This window comes from Capricornis sumatraensis, chromosome 2 (assembly GCF_032405125.1).
Source record: "Capricornis sumatraensis isolate serow.1 chromosome 2, serow.2, whole genome shotgun sequence".
NCBI classification, from domain to species: Eukaryota; Metazoa; Chordata; class Mammalia; order Artiodactyla; family Bovidae; genus Capricornis; species Capricornis sumatraensis.
In genome coordinates this window covers 15,129,961-15,157,267 of record NC_091070.1, presented here as the reverse complement: position 1 = coordinate 15,157,267, position 27,307 = coordinate 15,129,961, and the positions used below count along the sequence as shown (strand labels likewise).

The 27,307-nt window shown below is 48.9% G+C and overlaps 1 protein-coding gene across 1 annotated transcript in view; it reads left to right on the top strand.

Annotated features, from left to right (window-relative positions):
* ESRRB (estrogen related receptor beta) overlaps positions 1-27,307 on the top strand; it is a 113,156-nt gene that overhangs the window by 62,564 nt on the left and 23,285 nt on the right. The window contains exon 3 of the mRNA XM_068965276.1: positions 15,968-16,084. Within this exon, the coding sequence (XP_068821377.1) occupies positions 15,968-16,084 (117 nt within the window). The remainder of the gene's footprint in view (positions 1-15,967; positions 16,085-27,307) is intronic.

Sequence of the window (27,307 nt, the reverse complement as noted above, 5' to 3'; positions counted from 1 at the left end):
CTTATTCTTTAATGTGCTGGAGAATTCTGGATCAAATTTTCTGAAAGCAGAGGCTGCTGTCGACTCAAGAATCCTGCTACACCCTCGACAGCAACCTGGGTGTTGAGAACATTCTCAGCAAGGGCCCACAGGAAGGATTTGTAAATAGTCTTCATTATTTGCTCCCACCAATAGGATAACGATCTTTTCCTAGAAGCCCAAAGACAAACAGAGCATTTAGTGCCACCGGAACTGGCCTGCTCTTGTCCCTTTCCTTAGTCACAAGAAGAGTTATTCATTTACAACCAGAAAGACATGTCTGTCTGGAACAGGGACTGTCCATCTAAAGCTGATGGATTGCTCTTGCTATTTTATCAATTCTTTGATTTTGTTCTAACAAAGATTTTGATTTTGTTGTTTGAGCATAACAGTTGTAGGAAATTTGGAGATATGGGGAAAATATAAAGAGGAAACAAATCACCTACAACTGGACAACCCCAGAGATGAGCTTAAAACCAAGAGAACATTAATTGAGTCCCTGCCCTGAGTTAGGGGCCTCCCTGGTGGCTCAGAGGATAAAGAGTCTGCCTGCAATGTTGGAGATCCGGGTTCGATCCCTGGGTTGGGAAGATCCCCTGGAGAAGGAAATGGCAACCCACTCCAGTATTCTTGCCTGGAGAATCCCCAGGGACAGAGGAGCCTGGTGGGCTACAGCCCACAGGGTTACAAAGAGCTGGACACAACTGAGTGACTTCAATTTTCTTTACTTTCCTGAGTAAGGTGCTTCAGGGAGAGACACAAAGTACCTGCCCTCAAGATGCCGGAATCAAAGGCTTAGAGCAGGCAAGGCTACAGGCATTGCCTTAGGCTTCCAGCCCAGGGCATAGTCTCCTAAGCACCTCCCCAGTTAAGGAGGATATTCAGGCCATTTTGAAAAAGGCCTTTAGTCACATGCAATAATAATCCATTTGCAAAGTAAATGCTAGGACAGCTCTGAAAATCATGCTAGCTCACAGCCTCCCTTCCCTCTTTAGATTCCTTCCATCTGCTCCATTCAGTGGTTACGCTAATAGAAGAAATTTATGGGAACCAAGGAGTCACAAGAGACTTAGGGAGAAAGCCCTCAGAATCCCATTCCCTGCCTACAGATATTTATTGTGCACTCACTGCTTACTGGGCTCATAGTACTCAGCACTGTGCTGGGGGCTGCCTCTGTGGGGATGGGGGAAGGGGATGGGAGAGGTGGGCAAAGTACAGTTTGCAGGCAGCTTCCTGCTTTTGCAAATCAAGTTGTCTTAGCACAGGGCCACACCTGTTTGTTTCCATATAGTCTCTGTGTTGGTGCTTTGGTGGTGTAGTAGTCAGACCTTCAGGCCACAAAGCCTAAAGGGTTTACATTTTTCTGGCTTTTTTCGGGGGGAAAAAGACTTAACAACCCCCTGCACTTTGGCGTTAGGTCCCTCATAGGTCTTCTGCTCAGAGTGAGCTTGACGGTTAGGCAGAATGCTGGCTGGACAGATCAATTTTTCCTTGAGTGTGCTGGCATCCCCAGGCTTATCCATCAAGTCCCTGAATTTGGACAATGTGAGTCTGCCTGTGAGAGATGGAGCCCCCTTCTGTGGCTAGCCCACACGGGTTTCTGGGCTGCGGTACTGACCCACAGTAGTGAAAACCTTTGTCATGAGTACTGCAGTGGTGAGGGGGCCCTTTTGAGGGACCACCTAGGGGTCCATGCTAAGCTGTACCCCCAAACCCTGACCCTCTCAGCAAGGACCCTGCTTTCTGTTCCGCTGATTGCCCCTCCTGTGTGCCTTCTGCACGCGGATAATACTTCCTACCCTGTACCGTCACTGCCGTTGCTCGTCTGCTTCCTCAGCGTCTCCTGAGGGGTGGCATTACATTTATCTCGATTTTTCCGCCTAGCCCCATGCCCTTCCACGGTACCTGGCCCGTAGGAAGTTTTCAATGTGTCTGGGTAGAAGGCGATCCCCAAAGTGATCTCTCATTTTCCCAATGAGGGCAAACCAAAGACACTAGGCTAATTTATGTATGTAAGCCTTTAGGAGCTAGATAAAAGTCACATGTTTACTTATAAGCATGCTTGTTTGTTATGCTTGCATATTTTCAGTCACATGCTGTAAGACCAGGTATTCTTTTTTGAAAAACCTTTTCTTTTTCAAAAGGCAGAGTTTACCCAAAGTTCCGCATGACTCTTTGATGAAAGTGTCTTTGCCTTCTCCAGAGCCACTTTCCGAGTCGAATTGCTTAGCGTGGTGTTTCAGAGCACACTGCCTTCCATCTCTGTTCCACACACTCCATCTCTGTTATGGGAGATTTTGTGAGCCTGGATATACTGCTGTCTCTCAAATTTCTATTTGGAGCCCTAAGTACATTTCCTAGATCATTAGGATGGTTCTTCTTCAGTTGTGTCAGTTTTAAAAAATTGAAACATGGCTAATTTACGATGTTGTGTTAGTTTCAAGTGTATAGCAAAATGATTCAGTTAAACACATATATTCTTTTTCAGATTCTTTCCCGTTATAGGTGATTATATTAAGTATAGTTCCCTGTGTTAGGTAGTAAGTCTTCGTTGTTTATGTATTTTCTATAGTTAGGGCTTCCCAGGTGGTGCTAGTGGAAAAGAACCCACCTGCCAGACGTAAGCGATGCAGGTTCAATCCCTGGGTTGGAAGATCCCCTGGAGGAGGGCTCAGCAACCTACTCCAGTTTTCTTGCCTGGAGAATCCCATGGACAGAGGAGCCTGGCCGGCTACAGTCCATGGGGTCTCGCAGAGTTGGACATGACTGTAGTGACTTAGCACGCAAAAAAGTAGTTGGGTCAATTTATAGTATGGTTTCCACAACGTATCAGGTACTATACTGCTTTTGACTCTCAGTGTTTGCTATTGTGACTCTTATTCCTGGGAATAACTAAACTTGTTTTAAATTTCTTCCTGCCTTTGTTACTCATTCAGTCGGGTGACAGGCCTCGATTGGGGTCTTCTTGGGGCAATGGGTCTCCTCAGATCGCTATTGTTCAGTATGAAGTGACTGACACAGCACCTCTGATATGAGAGACACCTCACAAAGACTCAGATATAAAGCAACTTGCTATTTTCTAAAGAGCAATGTTTGAGGGGACTTGCTGCCTTACATCGAAGCTTGTGAAGCAGTTGTTTGGTTCTTTCGTGAAACTTTACGGAGTCCCAACCCTTGTGCCAGGAGCTGAAGACAAAGCCATGGGCCCTGCTCTGTGGACCTGTATTCTAGGTAAGGGTGAGCAAGACAGTAAATGTGGTAACAAATAAATAAGCAAAATGACAGACCCAGACAAGCACCATGGACTACACAGTCCAGGCCAGAATACTGGAGTGGGTTGCTATTTCCTTCTCCAGGGGATCTTCCCAACCCAGGGGTCGAACCCAGGTCTCCTGCATTGCAGGCAGATTCTTTACCAGCTGAGCTACTGGGGAAGCCCAAGGTGGCTGAGAGAGGGGGCCTAATTTAGTCTGAGGATTAGGTAAGGCCACGTTAAGAAGGTGACTTGAATCCTGGAGCCAGCATTCCAGGCAGAGGAACCAGCAGGCTTGTTTCAGGACCAGGAGGAGGGCCACCGTGGCTGTTGTGAGTGAGTGAGGGCTAAGCAGAAGAGGCTGAGAGGCTGACACAGTTTTGCGCCCTGGTGAGAGTCGCATTTGAATTTCCTTCTAGCTGGAATGGAAGCTGTTGACAACACACGCTGCTCGGCCACGAGAGCTGTGCGGAGGGTACGACCACCCTGTCCCCTTCTCTGCGTTCCCAGGGCATGTGGCCAACTTTGCAGGTCACCAGAAGGCCCCTGGAGCAGCTCCTTAAGATGGGGAGGAACAAGAAAGAGGCCCTGGAACCAAGCTTCCTCTGTTCACCTGGGGCCGAGATGCAAGCCTGGAAGGAAACTCCCCAAGGAGACTGGGTGGGGGGTGATTGATGCGTTAACCTGCCTTGGACAGCAGCCAGGCTTTTTGTCCTGGAGAAGGAGGCCTGCGATCCCAGGGGAAAGAGACTATGACAAGGATGCAGAGAAAAAGCCAGGAGTAAGTAGGAGCTGGGAGTGGGGTGCTGTCCCAGCCCTGACACTCACCAGCCAGCAGCTGACCTTGAGCAGGACCTGGGGTGCTCTGGACAATTTCCTCATGTGCACAAAAAGAATCAATTAAACCCGCAAAAATGTTACTATCTGCAAGGCACTAGGGGAAGGAGAGGAAGAACAATCACAGATCCTCTTTTCAAAGGCATAGCCAGGGTGAAAGTCAGGTGAGACACGGTGAAAGTCAGCCACGCAGAGCAGGGAGGACCTCCCAGAGGAAGGGGCAGCTAAGCAGGAGTGAGGAGTGAACGTACTCAGCAGAAAGAACAGCAAAACAGGCCCACAGGAGTTGAGTGCCCTCTGCTCAGGAAGTGAGTAGGTAAGGGGCTGAAGCAGAGCATGGGACCGGATGTCAAAGGGCTTCCCAAGCTGTGTGAAGGAAGTGAAAGTGAAATCGCTCAGTCGTTTCCTACTCTGCAACCCCATAGACTGCAGCCCACCAGGCTCCTCCGTCCATGGGATTCTCCAGGCAAGAATACTGGAGTGGGTTGCCATTTCCATCTCCAGGCAGTCTTCCTGATCCAGGGATCAAACCCAGGTCTCCCACATTGCAGGCAGATGCTTTAACCTCTGAGCCACCAGGGAGAGGACAGAGGAGTACTTTGGCATGAGCTGCTTCAGTTGGTTTAGACTCCCAACTTTATAATTTCTTAGTGGTGTCAACTTGGACAAGTTATTGAGTTTCTTTGGGCCTTAATTTTCTTGTCAATAAAATGGGATTAATGGGGCTAATAAATACCTCCTACTTCTAGCATATTCTTGTAGAAATTAAGACATGCAAGTACAGTGTGTACCTTAGTGCTGGTGTATGACAGCTTAGTGCCTGGTATTAAATAAATAGGCTTTGTTCTTTGTTGTATATATTTGGCAATGAGAAGCCATTGAAGATTTCTGAGCAGGGAATTAATCACATCTCCTTTTAGAAAGGTAATTCTGGCAATGAAATGGGAGGGTTTAAGGTCAGACAAACCAGTCAAGAGGTGGTTTCAATAGTCCAGTTAAGAGATCTGGTTAACAGTCTGCTTTGTTCCTGCCTAGGCACTCAGTTGTGTCTGACACTTTTGCGACCTCCATGGACATAGCCCACCAGGCTCCTCTGTTCATAGGATTTCCCAAGCAAGAATATCCTGGGGTGGGTTGCCATTTCCTTCTCCAGAGGATCTTCCCGACCCAGGGATTGCACCCGCATCTCCCGCATTGGCAGGTGGATTCTTTACCACTGAGTCACTTGGGAAGCCCTCCCGCCATATAACATCTCTGGATTGGGCCGATTACTGTCTGCTACACGATAACTGTATGGGGTTGTCACTGCCTTCACAAACGCCTTAAAAACTTGCAGAAAGGGGCCAGTGACCTGGAATGAAAGCCCCGAGGCAACACGGGACACTTGAAAAGCACAGCATCATCAGCTCCTTTGTTAGCAGAGATGATGATTCCGTGGAAAAACACGGAAATAATGACTTCGGTCAAAAATGATTCATTTGGGAGAGTCACACTGAGAAATTTTAGCAATATCTTCAATTTATTTTTCTTATCTTTTCCCTTTCATGTATGCACAAGAATGCTATATGATTAAATCTGAACCTAAATCTCAGAGAGCTCTTTTAATAAGGGGGGAAAAAAGAAGAAAATGCTAGTGGCAAGGAAGCGCAGCCAAACTTTGATTGGCAGATGTTTTCTTTCTCTTTCTTGGTGGTATATAAAATAATGGTGCAGTCTTACTGTTGAAAGCATCTTAGATTCTATGCAATAAAAACAGAAGCGGTCAGAGACCCTGAGAGAGTCCCTGCAGAGAAGGGAGATGAAATCTAACAGAGGAGTGGGTTTTAAGAGGTGTGATGGGCGTCTGCTGCTTCAGGAAGGACCAGGAAGGGAAGGCCCAGGGGAGGGGATTGCATTTGGCAACTGGGAGGTCACCGTTGAATTCTGCGTTTCTCTGCATGGGGGCTCTTGCTTTAAATTAATTTGATTAACAGGTATTTCAGGTGGCCGGCACTGTACTTGAGATACAGAATTAAAAGATCTACCCGTCTCTATCCCCAGTAAGCACACGGTTCAGAAGGGAGGACAGCTTGCAAAATCCTGAGGATGGAACATGAAGCTGTTGCTTTCAGTTGGGAGTGGGGTGGGGAGGGAAGTGATGGGTGAGGCCTGTTGGGGGCGAACAGGAAGGGGCATATAAACCTGGACAGAAAAGAAGAGGGTCTCACCAAAAAAGGCCCTGGAGTGCAGAGGCTCCAAGGATGTGGAAGACTTTACCAGGAGGGGTTTCAGCTGGAGGGAGGTATGAAACGGCTCAGAGGCTCCATGTGGTCTCCTGGAGCCAAAAGACTGGGGCCTAGGTGGAAGCAAGGTTAGAGTGGACTGGTCCGAGGTAGCCAGACCATAAAGTGCCTCATGTGCTTTTCCCTGGAGGTTATATTTTATTTTTACAATTAATTTTGCAATTAATGTTAATTAATTTTACAATTAATGTGAAATTAATTTTTAACTTTTATCCAAATAATGCATACACATAGTTTAAAAAAGACTCAAAGCATAACTCATAATGGAAAATAACAGTCCCTGACCCTACCTCTCTCCCCTTGCCCTGTAATCTCAAGTTAGTCGTTTAAGAAAATCTTTCTTCCAGCCCTTTATCTTCTTAATTACTAGTTTGACTTTACAGCTCTACTTACTGACTTAGCAATTTCACATTTTCTCTTGACTTCCTGTTATGGAAGATGAAGAGTTAGTTCCCATTATACAAACCCTCCCAACACACATACGTTTCCCTGTCTTCCCATTGTCTGAATATGGTTATATCACACTTTTCGGTTAAATCTATTTGCCTACTGCCAATTCCTCCCGGATGTTCCCTTGACTTTTCTCCCGGTTGGACCCTCTCTTCTCCAGATTGTATCTTCCTCTTTTCGGCCCTTCCCTTTTGGGGTGCGGGGGGCTCATGCTAGAAGGCACAGCACAGGGAAAATTGTTGACATCTTGGATGTGTGGAAATGCATCCTTCAACCCATATATTAGATGCTAGTTGAAACTAGTTTCTCCCCAGAATTTGGACACCATTGCTGCTTTGTCTTCTAGCTTCTGGTGCTTGTCAAGAAGTTTGATTCATTCACTTAGAAAGCGTATATTGAGCCTCACTCTTTCCCAGGTATGGTTCTAGGTGTTTGAAAATAGCAGCGAACAGAGCTGACAGTAACCAACCTAAATAAACAAGGGTGATGAGTGAAGTAGAAAAAAAGAGTGGGGAGTATGCACGTGAGTTTTGTGCATTTGGGTATGCACGGAGAGTTTCCCCCTCGTGGTTTGAGATATGGTGGCCAATCTTACTCTTTATCCTTTGTATTTGACTTGTTTTTACTCTCTCACTGAAAGGTTTTAGGATCTTTCTTTTTTTTTTTTTTTTGTCTTTCATGACAAAAAGAATCTATATTGTGTGTGTAGGTCTTTTGTAATAATATTGTTATTATAATTTTTTGTTTTGAGGTGCTTATAGATTCTCATGCAGTTGTAAGAAATAATACAGAGAGATCCTGTGTATATCCAGTTTCTTCCAGTGGTAACATCTTACATAACTGTATGTATCGTACGTAACCGTTTGTAGCTGTATGACATAACATATATGGGTTATATAACATAACTATATATATTTACTAGCAAGATATCACAACCAGGAAATTGGCATTGATAAACATCAACCACATTCAGATTTTACTAGTTGTACTCACTAGTGTGTGTATGTGCGTGTGTGTTCTATGCAGTTTTAACCCTGCAGATTCCTGTGACCACCAACGCAGTCAAGATACAAAAGAGTTCCATTGCACAGGGTTCCTGGCACTACCCTTTTATTTACAGGCACACCATCTTCTGTTTTCTCCCCTCCCTGACCTTGCAGTCACTAATTTGTTCTTCACCTCTATAGTTTTGTCAAGGTCTTTTTTCATTCATTCTTGGACTCTCAACAGGCCTTTTGATCTAGAAACACATATTCTTTAGGTCTTAAACATTTTCATCCCTCCCCTCCTTCTCTCCCTCCCCTTCTCCCTTGGTAATAACTTCCTCTCCACTGTCTGCTCTTTCAAAACCTCCTAAGAGTTGGATATTGAGCTTCCAGGATCAATCTTCTAATTCCTACATCTTCTCTAGCCTACTGTCCAAAATTTTTTATATTTTTAATTTCTATGCTCTCCATTTTATATTTTCCTTTTATCGCATGCTGTTCTTGTTTCATGAGTACAGTATATTTTAAGTTAGTCAGTCTGGTTTTGGCTGTGCTGGGTCTTTGTTGCTGTGTGGGCTTTCCTCTAGTTTTGGCAAGCACAGGCTGTGCTCTAGTTGTGGACCTTGGGCTCCTCATGGCAGTGGCTTGGCAACAAGCACCGGCTCTGGAGTGCTCAGGCTTCAGTAGTTGCTCCTGGGCTCTAGAGCACAGGCTCAAAATTTGTGGCCTGCAGGCTTAGTTGCTCCACAGCATGTGGGATCTTTCTGGACGAGGGATCAAACCCATGTCCCCTGCATTGGCAGGTGGATTCTTTACCACTCTGCCACCAGGGAATCCCTCCTGCGGCTGCTAAGTCACTTCAGTCGTGTCCAACTCTGTGCAACCCCATAGACGGCAGCCCACCAGGCTCCTCTGTCCATGGGATTCTCCAGGCAAGAACACTGGAGTGGGTTGCCATTTCCTTCTCTAAGAATGCATGCATGCATGCTAAGTCGCTTCAATTGTGTCCGACTCTGTGCGACCCCATGGACAGCAGCCCACCAGGCTCCTCTGTCCACGGGATTCTCCAGGCAAGAACACTGGAGTGGGTTGCCATTTCCTTCTCCAGAGAATCCCTGAGTACAGTATTTTTACCTTCTCAAGTCAACAGCATACTGACGGTTGCTTGTAGAGGTTTTAATCCTCTTTGCTTTGTCCTGGTTTCTTTCCACATACTTTTCCTCCTGCTTATTCTGGTTAGTTTTTATAGTGAAGGCTTTCCCAAAATGTAGTGATGATCCTTGGCCAACAGGGATAAAAAGTATAGAAGCAGTTCTCCTTTGGCTTATTTTTATCTGCTTGTCTTTCCTCTGATGCTGTTCTTCTCATCTTCAGGTTGGGGTGTAGGAGGTGGAGGATGGGAGTGACGGGAGTGGTGGGTGGAGTGTCCATCTGGCTGCTGGGATTCTGGAAGTGGGCTTGGGGAGTGAGGCTGAGTGGTCTCACTGCTGAGTATGCAGTATTCAGTCATCCTCTTTTCAGCTTCAGCTTCCCTCTGCCCTCAGCTGAGCCTCATATTCCTGAGTCCCGATTCTCTTACTTATGCTCTCCAGAGATTAAGTCGGCCTCTCTTGTGCAGGCACATGGAGTGGTGCTCCTTAAATACAGACTTCCAGCAAATTCCCATTTTCAATCCCATACCTCCCTCCATCTTCTGCTGTGTCTTCAACACCTAGGCTTTTGAGATCCTGCAGTACAAAGGGCTTATTTCTTATCTGGAATCCCCTCTGGCTTCTTTGATTTCAACGTCCTTCATTCTTTGGTGACAGTTCTTACTCCCCGACTGACCTTTAGTGGGCCCTTGGGAAGGCCTGCAGACTTAAGTGTCAGTGTGTGTGATGAGCCAGAGATCCGGTGAGGCATTTTGCACAGGAAAGTTAATACCATCTCTCCAGGGTCAGTGTCGGGGTAGAGAGACTGGAAGTGAGCGAATGATAGTCGCTCAGTTTTGTCTGACTCTTTGCGACCCGATGGACTGTAGTCCTCCAGGCTTCTCTGTCCATGGAGTTCTTCAGCAAGAATACTGTAGTGGGGTTGCCATTTCCTCCTCTACAGAGAGACTGGAAAGGACAATGGAAACAGGAGGAGGCAAGTGAAGGGACTTCCCTGGCAGTCCAATGGTTAAGACTCTGCAGTTCCCTTGCAGGGGGCACAGGTGCAGTCCTTGGTCGGGGAACTAAGAGCCCATATGCCAAATGGCACAATCAAAAAAAGGAGGCAAGTGCATTAAAGGTGAGGCAAGGGATGACGGTCGTGGAAATGACCTGCGGCAGAAGGGGAAGGAGGCAGAAGTATGAGGCAACTAGGATGAAAAAGGCTTTAGAAGTAACAGAGGGGATGCGTCAATGATGCCCCCTCAGTTTCTGATCCAGGTGGCAGGTGGCTTAGTGATGGCTTTGCTGAGACAAAGGACAGAGTATAAGCAAGTCTGGGTGAGGATGGGTTCAGCTGGAGGAAGTATGAGTAATCCAAGGGAATTCCAGGTGGAGGGATCCAGCAGGCAGGCAGGCATGCTGCCTTGTCCTTGCCAATTACATCAGCTGAAGCCAGCGGCATGAATCAGATCATCAGCTGGAGGGTAAGGAGGGGGGAAGGGTGGAGAGCTGAAGACCATGCCGAGATGGCAGGGATCATCTCTGTCCCTCGGGAGTCATATAAATAAGGGAGTGGGACCAAGTGGGACCAGCCCACCCCCATCACTCCAGAGCTGAAGACAGTGGCCATTCAGGCTCTGATTGTAGCCAGCAGACTCAGAGCCCATAAATTCCTCAAGAACTGTTTATCTAAGCCCTGCAGCCCCCATCCCTGAGCCCCGGGAGAGGACTTACCCGCTTTTCTGCAACTGTTTAAGGACAGCTGATGGGGTTGCCCCTGGGCTTTTCCATCTCCTGGGGCACAAAGAGAGTTGATGGTGGAGGGTCCTCCTTCGCCTCGAGGTCTCACTGAAAATCCAGATCATTCCTGGCTCCCTTCCACAGGCACACATACAACATCAGCTCTGAGGTCTATCCATGGGAGACCCCTTCCTCATGTTCCTAGATGTCAGAGCTGGTGGCTAGCCTCAGGTCTGACACCTAGAAAGGAGTCATTCTGGAGTCCTCTGTCTACATGTACTCTGACAGCCCTGATGGATGTAAAGATGAGCGTGTTCACTTTGATTGCTTGCTACCCAGTGCGTGCATTTCACCACGCCCTGGATGTGCTTTCTGTCACTGAATCCATAGGACTTTAGGAGATGGGAACATACCGTGCCCATTTGACAGATGAGAAAACTGGGGCTCAGAGAAGTCGAGTGATTTTGCCTGAGGTGGAGTCTGCATACGTCTATGCTGGGCACACTCCCAAGTCAGAATGCTGAATTTATGTTAGATGCTGGCCATGTCCTTGGAGAGCCCACCCCCAACCCTCCCACCCCTCAGCCATGGTGAGTGTGTGTGTGTGTGAGTGTGAGTGTGTGTGTAACCCCCTCCCTGCTCCTGTGCTTTTCTAGACTGCCCTCCAGAGACCACAGGAATTCTGATGAATTAATCTCATCACTTTATCGAGAAGGCACTTACAGAAATTACAAGGCAAGGCCACCAGCCTGGGTTTGCTGGCAGCCAGCCGCTGGGGCCATAAAACAAATTGAAGAGAACAAAAATAAATAAATAAAATTAGATTTCTCTCTCTCTCTCTCTCACACACACACACATACACAGGGTCAAGAACATCTCTAGGTTCTTGTTGTTAATGCTTAGTCTCTTGTCCAGGGAGAACACTGGTACCAAATCAACAGACACTTATTGACCCCGGGTTAGAGTGACAACCCCGAGAAACCCAAGATCTGTCCTTCAAGGGATTGACAGGGCTGGCCGAGGGGCTGAGACAAACACTTAGCTGCCTGGAAATGACATCTCAAGGGGGCCCGAGTCCCCATGCCCCAGGCCCAGTGAGTCCACAGCCCAGTGGAGCAGAGCAGAACCGGAGCCTCAACCTTCTCACCTATAGGAGAGGAAGATGTTCACCTTGGGAAAGGGAAAGATTCAACATAAGAAGAGCAGAACTGCAGCTGCTTCATAACAAACCCTCGTCAGTGTCAGATCTCAGTGTGCATTGAGTGCCTACTGTGTGCCAGGCACGGGGACTATGGAGAGGAGTGGTCTGGGAGGAGGAGAAGACAGCGGTGATCCGGGTGATGGACAGAAGGAGCACCTTCCCAAGGGGGTCCTGGAGGTGCAGGTGCGGGCAGGTGAGGCGAGGAGGCAGAGGGAGCAGGGTGGGCTTGTTCTAGGCGCAAAGGCCTGGGGGCCTAGGAAGTCCCCGAACTGATAGGTACGTAGAGCAATGGGGAAGGTGAGGCTGGAGGTGAGGTGGGGGAGTGGGATGGAGGCCAGGGATAAACTCTGCAGAGCCTTCTAAGCCAGGACAGACGAATTGGTTTATGGATGGGGTTTCCTCCTTTCTCTCTCTCTTTTTTACAATGTGTTAATTTCTGCCATACAGCAAAGTGATTGTTATACACAAATATATTCTTTTTCAGATTCTTTTCCTTATAGGTTATTACAGGGTATTGAATATAGTCCTTTGAGCTATACGCAGGTCCTTGTTATCTGTTTTATATATAACAGTTTGTATCTGTTCATCCCAAGCTCCTGATTTATCCCTTCCTTGTTTCTCTTTTATCATGCTTATGTGAATATTGAAGTTATTTCCCCTGAAGTTACACAAGTTACCTATGAGATGATTATGGTCAGGTCATAGAAGGGAGGGGCACACAAAATCTTTATCCTCTTTACCTCCCATCCTCCACAGAGGATGACCTTTGGACCCCCTCCCTGCAGAAAGATGGTGCTGGCTGGACTTAAGAATGAGAATGAGAGGAATTTCCCTGGTGATCCAGTGGTTACGACTCAGGGGGCGCAGGTTCAATCCCTGGTTAGGAAACTAGGATCCTGCATGCTGTATATTGGAGAAAAAAAATTAAGAAAAAAAAAAAAATGAGAGGGATCTGTAAGGTGCTCCAGACATCTGTGAGCCTCAGTTTTCTTACTGGTAAAAAATGAGGATCAGAATCCTCACTGAGCTGTGGTGAGTACTCTGTATATTAGGCACCTTGTAATTGCGGCTCAATAATGTCATTAGTTGGGGAGGCTGGGCTTCCCTGGTGGCTCAGACAATAAATGAATCTGCCTACAATGCAGGAGACCTGGGTTCAATCCCTGGGTCGAGAAAATCCCCTGGAGAAGGAAATGGCAACCCACTCCAGTATTCTTGTCTGAAGAATCCCATGAACGGAGGAACCTGGTGGGTTACAGTCCATGCAGTCACTAAGAGTCGGACACGGCTGAGCGAGTTTCACTCATTCAGTGTCATTACTCAAAGCATTTTTTGGTGGTGGAAATGGTTCATGCTTGTTCTCAGAAAATACAATAGTAAGTGGTTTCCAAATGCAACCTGGGGAGACTGAGGCACCGGGACACCTGAGGACAGCCTCCCCTATCTCTAGACCACCTTAGTTGCTAGGTTGGTGCAGGGGCCTGTCTGAGGTCCTCAAGCTCCTTGTGGGGGGCAGGGGTGGCACAGGGGCTCCGTGTGGCCTTGGGTAACTCACTTCAGCTCCCCAGGTCTCAGTTTCTTGATCTGTGAAATGGGGCACCGGTGGGTCCCAGAGGGTCATCGTGAGGATGGAGGGAGCACATAGTAGGTGCACAATAAAGGTGGCTATTATAACTGCTAAAATGGAGGGGTTATGTGTGGGGAATTCCAAGGACAGGCAGGCCTGGGAGTTGCCCTTTTGAGCCCTATCCTGGGCTGGGTGTGACCTTTCAGAGGCTGCTCTATGCCAGGCAGCATCCTTGCTGGGCAAGCTGGGTTCCGGAGGGAAATCCGGGCAGGTGGCGTGATGGGCATTACTTATCCCTGCTCCATGAGGAGGGGGCACCTGGATGGGCATGGGGACAGATGGTTTGTGCCAGTTCAGAGTCTGTTCTCTGAAAACCACAGACTCAAGCAGACTGCACCGACTGGGAAGGGGGACGGGTGCTGAGGAGGCAAAACAAACGCAAAACCACACTGCGGTCCACTGCGGTCCACTGCGGTCCACTGCGGTCCACTGCGGTGCACGGTCCCGTGCTGTGTCTTCCTCATGCCTGCCTCCCCTGCTCCTCTGGCAGTTCCGCTCCCTTCCCCCGCCTGCCCTCCCCTCAACCCCACTGCCTCTCCTTTGGCCTCGAGGCTTGTTACGGTTGCACAGTGCACATTTGTGAGATGAACGTGGACCAGTGAGGGTGCTCAGGACAGAGGCTGCACCCCAACGTTAGAAGGGCAGCTCCAGAGACTGCCCTGGTGGCCCAGGGGTTAAGACTCCATGCTTCCAGCCCAGGGAGCATGAGTTGGATTCCTGGTTGGGGAACTAAGATCCTACATGCCGCGGGAAGTGGCCAAAAAATAAAAATAAGAAATGATGCCAAAAATTCATGATGAACAACAACAAAAAATATTTAAGAAAAAAAAATAAGAAAGACAGCTGCAGCCTCTCCTAATTGTGCTGTCAGCCCTCCCAGGAAGAGGCCTGAAGAGGAATAGTGGCCTTACCAGAGCATTTGAAGATCAGTTTATTGGCTCAGATGGTAAAGAGTCTGCCTGCAATGCGGGAGACCGGGGTTTGACCCCTAGGTCAGGAAGATCCCCTGGAGAAGGAAATGAAAACCCACTCCAGTATTCTTACCTGGAGAATCCCATGGACAGAGGAGCCTGAGGGGCTGCAGTCCATGGGGTCGCAAAAGAGTCAGACACTTTCATTTTGAGCAAGACTTATACAGTTACTTGGCTCAGAACCACTCTGGAAACCTCTGGTTTCTCATCTGTAAACGGGATGGTGTGAGCACCGACTTCATGAAATTGCTGTGAGCGTTTGGTCGATCGTTCATTCCGCAGGTTTGTCTTGCCTGCCTTCTGTGCGGCAGGAGCTGGTTTCAGGCCATTGCGATGACGTGATGAGCAGCACACCTCTTGTCTTTTTGGGGGCTCATAGCCTCTGTGGCACAGGGCCAGGTTCATGGAACTCATCAGTATCACTCATTTAAGGGGTGACATGGAAAATTAATCACAAATTCCCTCTGCATCGAGGAACTGTGCTTATAAATTCACCAGCTCCCGCTGAATCGCGCTTTACAATTTTTAAAGAAGTTTTATATCCATGGTCTTGCTTGATCCTTCATTTAGCAGTTATTACACTGTTTTGCAGATGAGGAAACTGTGACTTGGTGATAGAAAAGTGATTTTTCTCAAGGTCAGGCAAGCTGGGTGGCCTGGGCCTCGGCTGTGGGATGTGGGAGGTAGGCCCCTGGCCCCTGTGGGCTCAGAGCTGCCAAGAGGCTTTTCCCATGAGTTGGGGCCCAGGCTGGAGGGCAGAGGACCGGTCAGCAGGGGGGTAAAATTTCTTTGCCTTGGATAAAATGTCAGCTCAGTGAGTTTTGAGGTCCCAGGTCAGTGGGTGACCAGGGCTTCCCTGGCGACACAGTGGGTGACAGTCCATTGGCGGTGCAGGGGACACGGACTCAAGCGTGGTCTGGGAGGATTCCACGTGCTGCGGAGCACCTAAGTCCACGAGCCACAATGACTGAGGCCCCCGTGCCTAGAGTCTGTGCTCTGCAGCAAGAGAAAGCCATCTCACACGCCCACAGCCATGAGAAGCCTGCACCACAGCTAGGGAATAGCCCCTGCTGGCCTCAACTAGAGAAAGCCCGCGCAGCAGTGGAGACCCAGCGCAGCCATAAATAAATAGAGCACTGTGTGCATGTAAAAAAAAATATATTTTTTTTTAATTAAAAAAACCTCACATCTTGTGCTGAGCTTGTTTGAAACTGGGTGACCGTTCTTCAAAGCTGTGGCTGCCTGGCCGACCTGACCTGTGGCCCTGGGGTCTCTGTGTTTAAGAGAGCTGGAAACACCCTGAAAAGTACCTCGGAGCTCTTCATCCTTTGACAGCCACTGCCCGTGGGGACCTGGGGGCAGTGTGGGGAGTGGTGAGCTGATCAGTGAATCCCCATCTAGCCTGTGGCCAGCGGGTTGGGGCGGGGGGGCCCGGACGCACCCGGCAACCCTTCTGTGTCTGCTTCCAGGCAACATCGAGTACAGCTGCCCGGCCACCAACGAGTGTGAGATCACGAAACGGAGGCGCAAGTCCTGCCAGGCCTGTCGCTTCATGAAATGCCTCAAAGTGGGGATGTTGAAGGAAGGTAAGAGCCCCCCTTTGGCCACATGGGGCCGAACCGAGGCCCGGGTCCCGGGCGAACTCGCCTTCCCCTGGGGAGGCTCAGATCCCCCGGGAGATGCCAGCAAGTTCTGGACGTGCTCCCCGGGCAGCACCCAGATACAGGTCTCTCCCTGCAGCCCAGGTGAGGGCCCCATCCCCGGGGTTGCCATCTCACACCCCCTGCAGGCAGGTGTGCAGCCCCCCAGCCTCCTCAGAGCTCTCCACACCATCGGGAGTTGGGGGGGTTAGGAAGCAGGAGGTTGGAAATTCTCCACCAATGGTCCTTTGGGGAATCACAGCCCCATTCGGCCCTTAGAAAGCTGGCTTGGTGCTTCTGGGAAAGGCGCTCCTCGGGAACAAGTACCCTTCCTGTCCTCCCGGGGAAGGCAGGCTTGAGATGCTCAGTGGCCCATGGAGTGTGGGGCTGCAGAGACTTTAAGACTGAGGATGGCAAGTCCTGTACTCTTCACCTGCCAGGGTCAGCCTCTGCTTCGGCAGGTGCCCCAGACGTGGCCGTCACCTGGCGAGTGAGTTCCCCCTCCCCTGTCCCCTGCCCTCCCACTCTGTCCTGTGCCTCTGTTTCTCCTCTAGCGCCGCGCCATCCAGCATGGTAGCACGAGCTACACCTTCTAAGTGTAAAACACACCCCAGACTTCGAAGACTTACTAGGATGGTGAAAAGGCCTGTAAAATATGGCAGTAATAATTTTTAAAAGGTTACATGTTGAGATGATGATAATCTGGGTATACTGAATTACACAAAGCATATTATGACATTAACATCACCAGCTTCTTTGTAACCTTCTTTAGGGTGGCGAGTAGAAAATTTAAAGTGACCGTGCTTCTCATTATTAGGACAGCACAGCTCTTGGTCTCTCCTCCACCTTCCCCGTCCACCTACTCAGGCTGATGACCCTCATTGAGTAGCGCACTTGGAAATGGTGTGTGTGTGTGTGTGTGTTTCTCTCCTTCCCTCTCTTTGAAGGGGAACCAGATACAACTCTTACAGATTAGCGTTTTATGATTTGGGGCCCTGGGATCCTTCCAGAAATGGGAGGAGGCAGGAAAAAAGGTGTGTGCTGATGATCAGATGATCTGATCCTGAGGGGCTAGGAGAAAAGAGGAAGGGACAGGACAGGAATGCAGGCCCTCTCTGGGAGAGGCTTCTACAGCCCAGCCTTGAGGAGCCCAAGGCTCTTTTCCCAGCCTCTTCTCCACGCTCCCTGGGCCAGAGGGCCCAAATTTTGAGGTGCTTTGTTAGTAGGATGACTTGGACACTGTTGTGATGTGGAAATCGGGACTCCCTCCCTCTGTCTTCCAATCTGGGCTTCTTCACCTCGGCTCAGCCCAGTTCTTCCACCACCCCAGTGTTGACATGTCTCATCAGCTTTTAAACTGCGTGTCTTACTTGTTGCTTCATGTAACGCTTTTGAGATGGAGAAGGCCACTCAACCCTTACTCACAGGCCAGCTGCTCTGGGAAGTGAGAGTGGAGGAATCGACCAAAAAGTCAGTCTTCTTTCTAGATTAGAAACAGGCTTCACTGGACCTGCTGAAAGGCTTGTCTGTTTATTTGATTCTACCCAATTTTGGTCTACCCCTCCATAGGGGGGACTCAAGCTAGTGGCTGAACCAGGTCCCCTGATTTCTGCACCAGGTTCTTTCTGCTCCTCCAGAGCATCTTGGAGTTCACAGATGAGGAAACTGTGAACAAATGTCCACAGAGGCATGCCTTAGCACTGGTCTCCTGACTTCTCTCCTGCATCCTGCTAGGAACCAACCAGAGGCTTTCTCAGCCTTGGAGAGACTCCTTGCTCTTAAGTTTGTAAGGATGTTCTGGGGACCAAATGTCCAGCAGCCTTTCCTGGGTGGGGTGTATAGCTTTTCTCAGCATATTTCACAGCATCCGAAGAACTGGGAGCTGAAGGAAGTTGATTGGTGTCAATATACTCCTGAATTTGAAGGGGGACAAACCTTCAAATTCAGTGGGAGGACTCACGCTGGTTTGAGGGGTGTGCGTCCCGGAGCCTAGGGCCTGGAGCTTCTCTGTGCTCTGCTGTGTCTCCTCCCCATGGCACAGGTCAGGGCTTGGGGAGGCTGCCAGTCCCAGGGACAGAGAGAGAAGGAAAAAGTGGGGATAGCCTCTCAATCCCCAGACCACTTGGCAACCCTTGAACAGAGTTTTTTTTAGGGACTACCCAGTGATGGGAAGAGAGTCGGGGTACTTCCTAGTGGCCTCCAGAAAAGGGGAATGATGAGGGAGATCCACACAGGCCAGGAAGCAGATGGCCAAGGGCGCAATCCATCGGTGGCAGTAGCCCAGCCATTTAAGAGGAGTGAGATGGATGTTGTGTGCCCCAGGATGCTGGCATGGGATGCTGGGGGTGGGGGGAGCATGGACCTGAGATCACATGCAGAGTGGGTGTCTGAAGCTATTGGCGGGAGCCGGGCACATGTGTTAGGTGACCTTCCCGGGGCCCGGCTCAAGGTCTCTCAGGAGCTTGGGCCCCAGGAGGAGGCGTAGACCCTAGAATGCTCCCCTCCCCGGCCCTGCCCTGCCCCCATAGTTGGCGAGGGAATGTGACACAAAGGCTCCAAGGCTTCAATTTAGCTCATTGAGCTTATCCCATGGTACTGACCCTTGGCAAGATGCTGGGATCAGGAGCTCCACGGGGACCAGTCCCTTAGGAGGAACGTACCTTATTGCCGAGCCTGGGTCTCTGCCAGGCAGTAGCTCTTGGCAGCTGCCCTGGCTCCTGCTTTTGTTTGGGGGGTGCCACCCCCCTCCACCTTGGCCCCCACCATGAGCAGGGAGCCCAGGTCCCCAGAGTCAGACTCCTTGCCTCCCTCTGATTCCTTTCAGACTCTGACCTGACCCTGAAATGCAGACTCCAGTCTTCCCCAAGGTGGCCTGCCATCTTCAAGGCTCCATGGCAGGCCTCGGGTGTCGGGGAGCCAGGCTCTGGGCTCCTGGGTCTTCTGGGGGAGGGGCCCAGGAAAGTGGAGAATGGAAGGCCACCTCCCCCCTCCTCCCCACCTGTTTCCCTCTTGTATCTAGCAGCTCTGGTTGCCTTTTACAATCTTTCTTTCTTAAGTAAAATGAACTGAGAGGTTGCCATGTGATTTGGGGGGCGGGGGCCCTAGCACCTGCCAGGGAAGTAAGAAGTGGGGCTTTCTTTGGCTCAGCCTCTGCCTCAAGGCTGCTGTTGGCTCTGGAAGCTTCAGCTGTGGAACCTAGGTGATGTCCAAGGGTCTGTCTCACTTTAACCCAGTGTTTGAAAATCTGTATCTTCAAGGAAAAGGGTGCTGATTCTCTATAAGAAACCGAATACAAAATCTGCTCTGGGCTGGGAGTTGGTGCCCACATCCTCTCCTGACTCTGAGGTGTCCTTGCCGTGTCTGTTGTTTCTCACACACCTGTTTCTTCACCTGTGGAGCAGGGGTGTTGATGCTGAAACCTGTTCTCCATTGCCAGGCCAAGGTGAGGCCCAGATAGGACAATTCCTTAGTAAGATCCGCTGTGGGGTTGCTTTAAGAGGTCCACTTCCCCGGTACATTTAAACAGTATTTGATTCAAAGATGGTCTCGTTTGCACTCAACTTTTTGAAAATCTGACCACTGTGTTAGGTGGGGTGTATTGGTGTCCAGCTGCCCTGATTATCTTCCTGGATTTGCTGGTGGGAGTCTTGGAGGCAGCATCTGCCTTGGGCAGACCCCATCTGGGGTCTAAAGTGAGGATGAGAGGGGCTGCCTTGGGACGACTGTGGAGACAGTCTCCCCTGATGGGTGAGGGTGTGGCCTCATGGCCCCTAAGCCAGGAGAACCTGGAAAGCCATTTGCTACATTTCACAGCACCCCACCCCACCCCCACCCCCACCCCCACACATCTGGAAATTCAGCAAATCACCCTGCAGAGATTGTCCCCACAAACTTCTTCTCCTCACCTCACTTTACCTCCCTCAGGCCCCCAGCCTCCCAGGCCCGCTCCCTTTCCTCCTCCCCTCAGCCCCTGGCCTGCCTTTCCCCAAGTGTTTTCTAAAAGACATTTGATTTCCGTGAAAGCTGGGCTGCCGTCCATGCAATACGCTCTCACTCTCTTTGTGCTTGTTGGGAAGGCAGAGGGCTCCTCCAGGGATTCTGGGTAATTGGGTTAGTGGCCAGCTCATGTCAGGAAATTAAAAGGCGGCCCCGATCGGGTGCCCGCTGCCTGGGATTTAATGGCTTTGTATTTATAGAGTTTCCTGCCTCTAGCCCATGCCAGAAATACCATTTCTCTGGCCCTATGAATGAAGAAAGAGGATGAGAGATGACTTGCCTTTAAAAATTCTCTTTCTTTTCTAAAATACATTAGTGTTCTGAAACAAAACAACTCCTGAACACTTCAGAGAACAGTTTTGAACTAGAGCCCAGGAACTCTGAGGGATGTTTGTATCGCCCTGAACCACTTTCCACCCTACAGGCACATATGCACAGGCACACACAGCTAGCTGATGGCGCCCAATATCTTCCCGTGTGGCCTCACCCCTGGGGCCACTCAGCCTCGATGACTTGATGACTCTGGTTGAGAAACTGTGTTGATTGAACGAAGTCACAGAAGATGGTCTTGTCTGTGCTGAGCTCTTACTGTTCATTCGGGGCCTTGGCTCATTGGACATTGGATAACAGGTTCAGTGGTCATATAGATCCTGTAAAACCCTGGTAGCACATTTATCAGCTCCTTGGGTGATTTACTTCTTAAGCCTCCCTCTCCTCCTCTGTAAAACGGAAATGATAATAGTGCCTGATTCATCTTGCTCTCCATTCACTGGGGAAAGTCCCTAGAGTTGTACCACAAAGGAAGATGTTGGTCATTGATTTGAGAGATTCCACATTGTGCTAAATCATTGATTTCTTCTGTGTTCCAGAGGGCAGTTTTGAATCTCCCGTAGCCTCCCTCCCTGCTCCTTGGCTGATGACCTTGCTTCATATTTGCTTGAGAAAATAGAAACAGTTAAATAGGGAATTTCTAAACTTCCTGCTGTTGAATCCACAAACCTTCCCACTTGTTTTCCATCTTCATTCTTGTTAGAAGTATTTCTTTTCCTATCAAAAGTCAATCATCTCCCCACCTCTGCTCTAACTTGCATTCCTCTCTATCAGGGACTTCACATAATATCATGTCTGCTTCCAGCCCCATCAAACCTTCCTCACTGCTGGATCATTTTCATCAGCACAGAAACAAAATTTAATTAGAAAACCCACAACTGTCCCTGGCAGCTCAGCTGGTAAAGAATCCGCCTACAATATAGGAGACCTGGGTTCAATCCCTGGGTTGGGAAGACCCCCTGGAGAAGGGAAAGACTACCCACTCCAGTACTCTGGCCTGGGTTGCAAAGAGTTGGACACAACTGAGCGACTTTCACTTTCACAACTGTACTTTGATCCAAACTTTATCTCTGTTCAGCTACTGCTATCTTACCCTGCTGCCTTTCTCAATGCAACTTTCCTGAAGAGTTGACAGCACTTACTATATGCATCCATTTTAAAAATAAAAACAAACAAAAACAAGCAAAACAGTCCCTTAAAAAGTAAGCATCTAGTAGACCCAGAGAAATATTTACAGTATATTATATTAGTTAAAGTAAGTCTAAACTTCTGTGCAGATAGACTGCCTCCCTCAAAACAAAAAACTCAGACTTAAGCAAGATGGAATTTTAATTCTTTCTCATTAAATAGAGAAAGAGTCAAGAGTCCAAAGAGTCAAGGGTGATCCAGAACTGTTTAGGCAGCTTTAGCATCCTTAGCAAGTGGACCCAGTTATCCCCATCCCCAGACAACCAAAAGGAAGTAAACCCTACATCAAATCATTCCAATGGCTGGAGCTGGAGTGGTACAAGTTCTTCCATTTGCAGCCCATTGGTGGAATCTAGTCACATGGCCACACATCTACGCAAGGATGTCTGGGAACTGTAGTCTTTAGCTGGGACTGCCATATGTCTGGCTAAAACTGTCAGCATGGAAAAAGAAAAGAACATATCTTAAAGGACAAGCATTGTTATTTGCCAAAAACACGTGTAAAGTAGGAAAAATACTGGTCCTGTCCATACTATCTAAGAAAAAGAAATTTTACCCTTACTTTTGAGGTTCCCTCAGTGTCTGAGCCCCCATTCATTACTTTCAGGGGCAACTATTATCTTGATTTCACATTATTTTTCCTTGCCTTTCTTTGTAGTTTTATGATAGGTTTGTATCTTGAATCATATGTTTTTTAGTTTTAAATGAAATTATACTATACATATTCTTCTCTATCTTGGTTATTTTAGTCAGTATTTCTGAGATGAATGCTTCTTGTTGCGTGGTTCTGTAATTCATTTATTTTCATTTCTGTGTTAATAGGAGTCAGCTGGATACATACATTTGGCTTTGTGGGCCGAAAGGTCTCTGTCTATTTAACTCTGCTGTTGTCATGTGAACACGGCCACAGACAATATGCTGTTCTCGTTGTTCAGTCGCTCAGTTGTGTCCAACTCTTTGTGACCCCATGAACTGCAGCACACCAGGCTTCCCTGTCCTTTACCATCTCCCAGAGCTTGCTCAAACTCATGTCTATTGAGTCAGTGACGCCATCCAACCATCTCATCCTTTGTCATCCCCTTTTCCTCCTGCCCTCAATCTTTCCCAGCACAGGGCTGTGCTCCGTGAGGTGCTTATCTGAGCCTGTCCCCAATTTTTCCATATATTCTGGCCATTTTATTAGTCATTTTTGCAGTTGCTGGTATTATAAAGATCTCATTTACAGCTTTCTTCTCTTTATGGAGTTCTTTGATGGACAGAAGTTAGTAATTGTAATAAATTGAATGTATCAGTCTTTTCCTTTACAGTTTGCATTTCTGTGTCAATTTTTTTAGAAAAAAAAAACGTGTTTTCTTAACCTGCTACTGTAAAAATGCATTCCTAACCTGCCTTCTCCATGTTGGTCTTGGATGTTGCTGGACTTGACTTTTGAGTACAGTGAGCTGACTTCAGGATGGCAAACTGCTTTTAGGTGAACTGTCGACTCTAGGGTGTGGGGCAACTGCCTCGAATGCATGATTGAAAGGCTTCTTAGGCAGAACCCAGGATCAGTAGGCAAGAGTGCCGTGATTGATTAGCAATGTCTGCCACAGACTAGGAAATGGAGGGTGGTGGCGTAGCTGACAGCTTTTTGCCATGACTGATCAAATGCAGCTGAGTTCAAGTGATTTGCCCAAGGCCACACAGCTAGTAAACAATGAAGTTGGGGGGAATCTAGTCTCCTTGGTTATACAGGAATTCATTCTTTTTTTAACAAATGTATTTAGCTGTGCTGGGTCTTAGTTATGATATGTGAGATAGTCGCTGCGTCGTGTGGGGTCTTTCACTGTGGTTCTTGGACTCTCTAGTTGTGCTGTGTGGGGTCCAGAGTGCCTGGGCTTCAGTAGTTGTGGCACACAGGCTTCAGAGGGCGCAAGCTCAGTAGTTGCAGTGAGCGGGCTTCAAACCCTTGTCCCCTGCATTGCATGGCAGAGTCTTAACCACTAGGTCACCAGGGAAGTCCTAGGAATTCCTTCTAAGAAGCCCAGTCCAACTCATTGTAGATGCCTTGGCCAGTAGCCTAGAGCCTGTCCTCAGATGGGAAGAAGAGGAAGGGAATGGAAAGAGAGACTGGGCTGAAACAGCTTTTCCTGGTTAGGTGTTCAGTTTTAGAGACTTCTGGGTAGCTGGAAATGCAGGGATAACTCAGCCCTTCCGAAATGTCCTTGGGGACATAGTGCTCTGGGTGGGAAGGGTCCGGAGGAGAGAGCAGCAAGAGAGTGGACACTTCTTTAAAAGGCAGAAAGCTAGGGCCTCATCCCCCGGTGCCATCTCACCCGCTCTGGAGCGGCTGGCACAAGCCCTGGAGAGCTAGGCGGCGTGGGAGTTTATCCACCTGCAAGGTGTTAGACAGGTAGGACAGGGGAAAGGAGTCCAAAATGGCGGTGGCTGCAAGACAAGGGAAAAGCCCGCGAAAATGAAACAAGGAAATGGAACAAAAGGAGGTCCGAGGACCTGAGTGAGGACCTCAGGTGAAACAGACAACACTCCTGGCTGGCCCCGTTTACATAGGACAGGCCCAGGGAGAGAGAAACGTATAAAAGGAGGAGCCCAAGCTAGCTCTCTCTTTCCCCCGCGCGCTGGGGCGCTCTTCTCCTCGTGTCTTTAGATCGACGTGCCCTCACGCCTTGAAAACGGATTTTCCTGCCATCTTCTAAATAAAGTAGAGCTGTAACACTGATTTGTCTAAGAGCTGTAACGTGGTCCATTCGAGACCTGAGAGCTATAACACGGTCTATCCAAGACCTGAGAGTTGTGACATGCCGAGGGGGCTTTAACGTCTGTCACTCCAAACCTTTTTTTGTGACGAGACAAAGAATCGAGGAACATTCACTCATGTGACAAAGGTTTCATTCTCTGGGCTTGTAGGGAGCCAAGTGCGAGGCACACTTCATATTATGATATGGCATCAGGGTGAAAGGCAGCCCAAGATAGCTGTCCTGCCTGAGACAGCAAGGTGAGATCACCTGTCACCCAGAAACCCCTGCAGGACAGGTGGCTGAAGGGAGCCCAGATTGTGCAGGGGCTGTGGATGAGTGTTTAGGGCATTCTGCGAGGCTGCTAGGTGGGCATCAGCACGTCCACCTGACCCACAGTCCCTGGGCCCTCCGAAGCCCAGGGTCCTCCTATCACCTTTAGAGGGGATTGTTTCTCTTTCTGGAGAGGGGTCAGCTATAGTTTGGTAGAACTTATAGGTAGAGAGCCAACACCTAAGTCTCCTGGAAGGAACACTGCTTAGACAAAAGGACCATATAAAACAGGTTTAGTGCAATGCTTCCCGGGCCTGGTGGATAATCTGAGTCACTAGAGGAAGGATTGCAAAATTACCCTTTCCTGTATATCTCCCCTATTAACTTAGAACCAGTTGACTCAGAACCTTGAAGGGGGTAACCCCTTAAGGTCTGTGTCTTTCAAAGGCTCTCAGGACATTCTGATGGTCATACGGGATGGGTGGCCTCAAGTTCAGAGCAAAGATGATACGACTTGGAGTTCAAGGTTCAGATCCTCCCTCTGACCTCTCCTGGCTGTGCGTCCCTGAGAGAGTTACCTGACCCCTCTGAGCCTCAGTTCTCACTTGGGCGTGGTAATAATCACATATTCTCTCTCCCTCAATTTTGTGACAAAGATCAAATGAGATGTGGAAAGAGCTTTGCAAACTGCCCAGCGTTGTACACATCATTAATAAACCAAGGACATTCAATTGGGTGTGTGTGGGTGGAAGCCGGGTCAGGGTGGGGATTTCTAGGGGGAAGAGACGGGTCTTGACTATGACAACTTTGCGGTGTCAGGACAGAAAAAGACCCAGGCTCAGAACCTTGCCTGAGCGTTTCCTGTGGGAAGAGAAATGTGACCCTCAGTGCCTGTCACAGGGACAGGCTGTGGTCCAGGTGCAGGGCCATGCTTTCCCCAGCTTTACCTGGTTATTTTTAGTTCCTGGGATAAAAGAAAGAAACTTAAACTGCCCCCCACCCCCACCCCTCAGCTGCTGCCGCCCCTGCATACTCCGCTATTTTTACTTCCGAAAGGCTGGGATCTCGGCCAGCTTAGGGAGGGCATTGGAGAAGAAAGCGGGGAGTTGAGGGGTGGGGGGGTGCAGGAGTTATTTACTTCCATTAAGAAAAAAGTCAGAAGCCTGATCTTATCAAGTCAGCAAGTGGACATCTGATCTAGGGCGCAGCAGCCGTCAGCCCTGGCTGCTCTGACATGCCTGCAGTGGGTTGGAGAGGTCAGCAGATGAGGCAGGGGCTTGGGGGAGCCCCCCCATCCCCCCACCACTTTCAAGCAGTTTCTTCCCAGAGCAGCCCAGCAGCTTCTTTGCTCTTTCTTGCGCCCTGAGCTGGGAAGTGGGGTTGGGCATTGCAAGTGTAGGGAGACCAACCCAGGGATGAGGCTCCTGGGGGTTGGGGACTGTATGGCCTCAGCTGAGCACATTCGGGGGGGGGGGGTACCTGTGTTGGTACTGTGTGCCCTTGGGCACAGTATTCTTTGTCTCTGAATCTTGGTTTCTTGAGAGGTTTTGTTTAACACATCTGACCCACAGCAGTTATAACTAAGGGGATGTGTTTCTCTCTCTTCCCATGAGGTAGTTCAAGGCAGATACTACCACTTTCCTAGGCAGATGAAAGGAAAGAGATTCCTATTAAGTGCCTACTGTGTACTGGGCATATTACTGTTTTGAGATATAATTACTATCAGTTCGGTTCAGTCACTCAGTCGTGTCTGACTCTTTGCTACCCCATGGACAGGCCTCCCTGTCCATCACCAACTCCTGTAGTTTACTCAAACTCATGTCCATTAAGTCGGTGATGCCATCCAACCATCTCATCCTTTGTCATCTCCTTCTCCTCCTGCCTTCAAGCTTTCCCAGCATCATGGTCTTTTCAAATGAGTCAGTTCTTTGAAGCAGGTAGTAATTATATATGATTACTATATTGAGATATAATTCACCCAGGTAAAGTGTATAATTCAATGGCTCTAGATATATTACATTATTTAATTGTGGCAAAATATATACAACAAAATTCACCTTTTAAAAGCCTTTAAAAAATGTTTTTTGCTATACCATCTGGCTTGTGGGATCTCAGTTCCCCGACCAGGGATTGAACCTGGACCACGGCAGTGAAAGTGCCACGTCCTAACCACCGGACCAGGAGGGAATTCCCTAAAAACAATTTGGCCACACCACATAGCTTATGGGATCTTAGTTCCCTGACTAGGGATCAAACCCATGCTCCCTGCAGTGGAAGCATGGATTCCTAACCACTGAACCGCCAGGGAAGTCCCTGCATCCAGACTTTATAATGGAGCATCTCAGCATGGACCTGCTCACTCGCTCTGTTCACACGGTCCTCCGCCCTGCTCCTCGGGAACGGTGAGCAAGCACAGCCCACCTCCCCGCTGTCTTGCTCACGGCCAGGCAGGAACAGATGTCCCCTCACAGGGCCACCAAAGAGGATTTTATGAAGACACTATTTACAGAGGGGAGGGTGGGATCCAGGGAGCCAACTGGAGAGGGTGATACACCCTGAGACTAGCAATAGCAGGGAGCATTTAATCATCTCAACCTTAAGAGACCAGAGATGAGTTGCTCCAGGAAGCCAGAGAGAACTGGGCTTG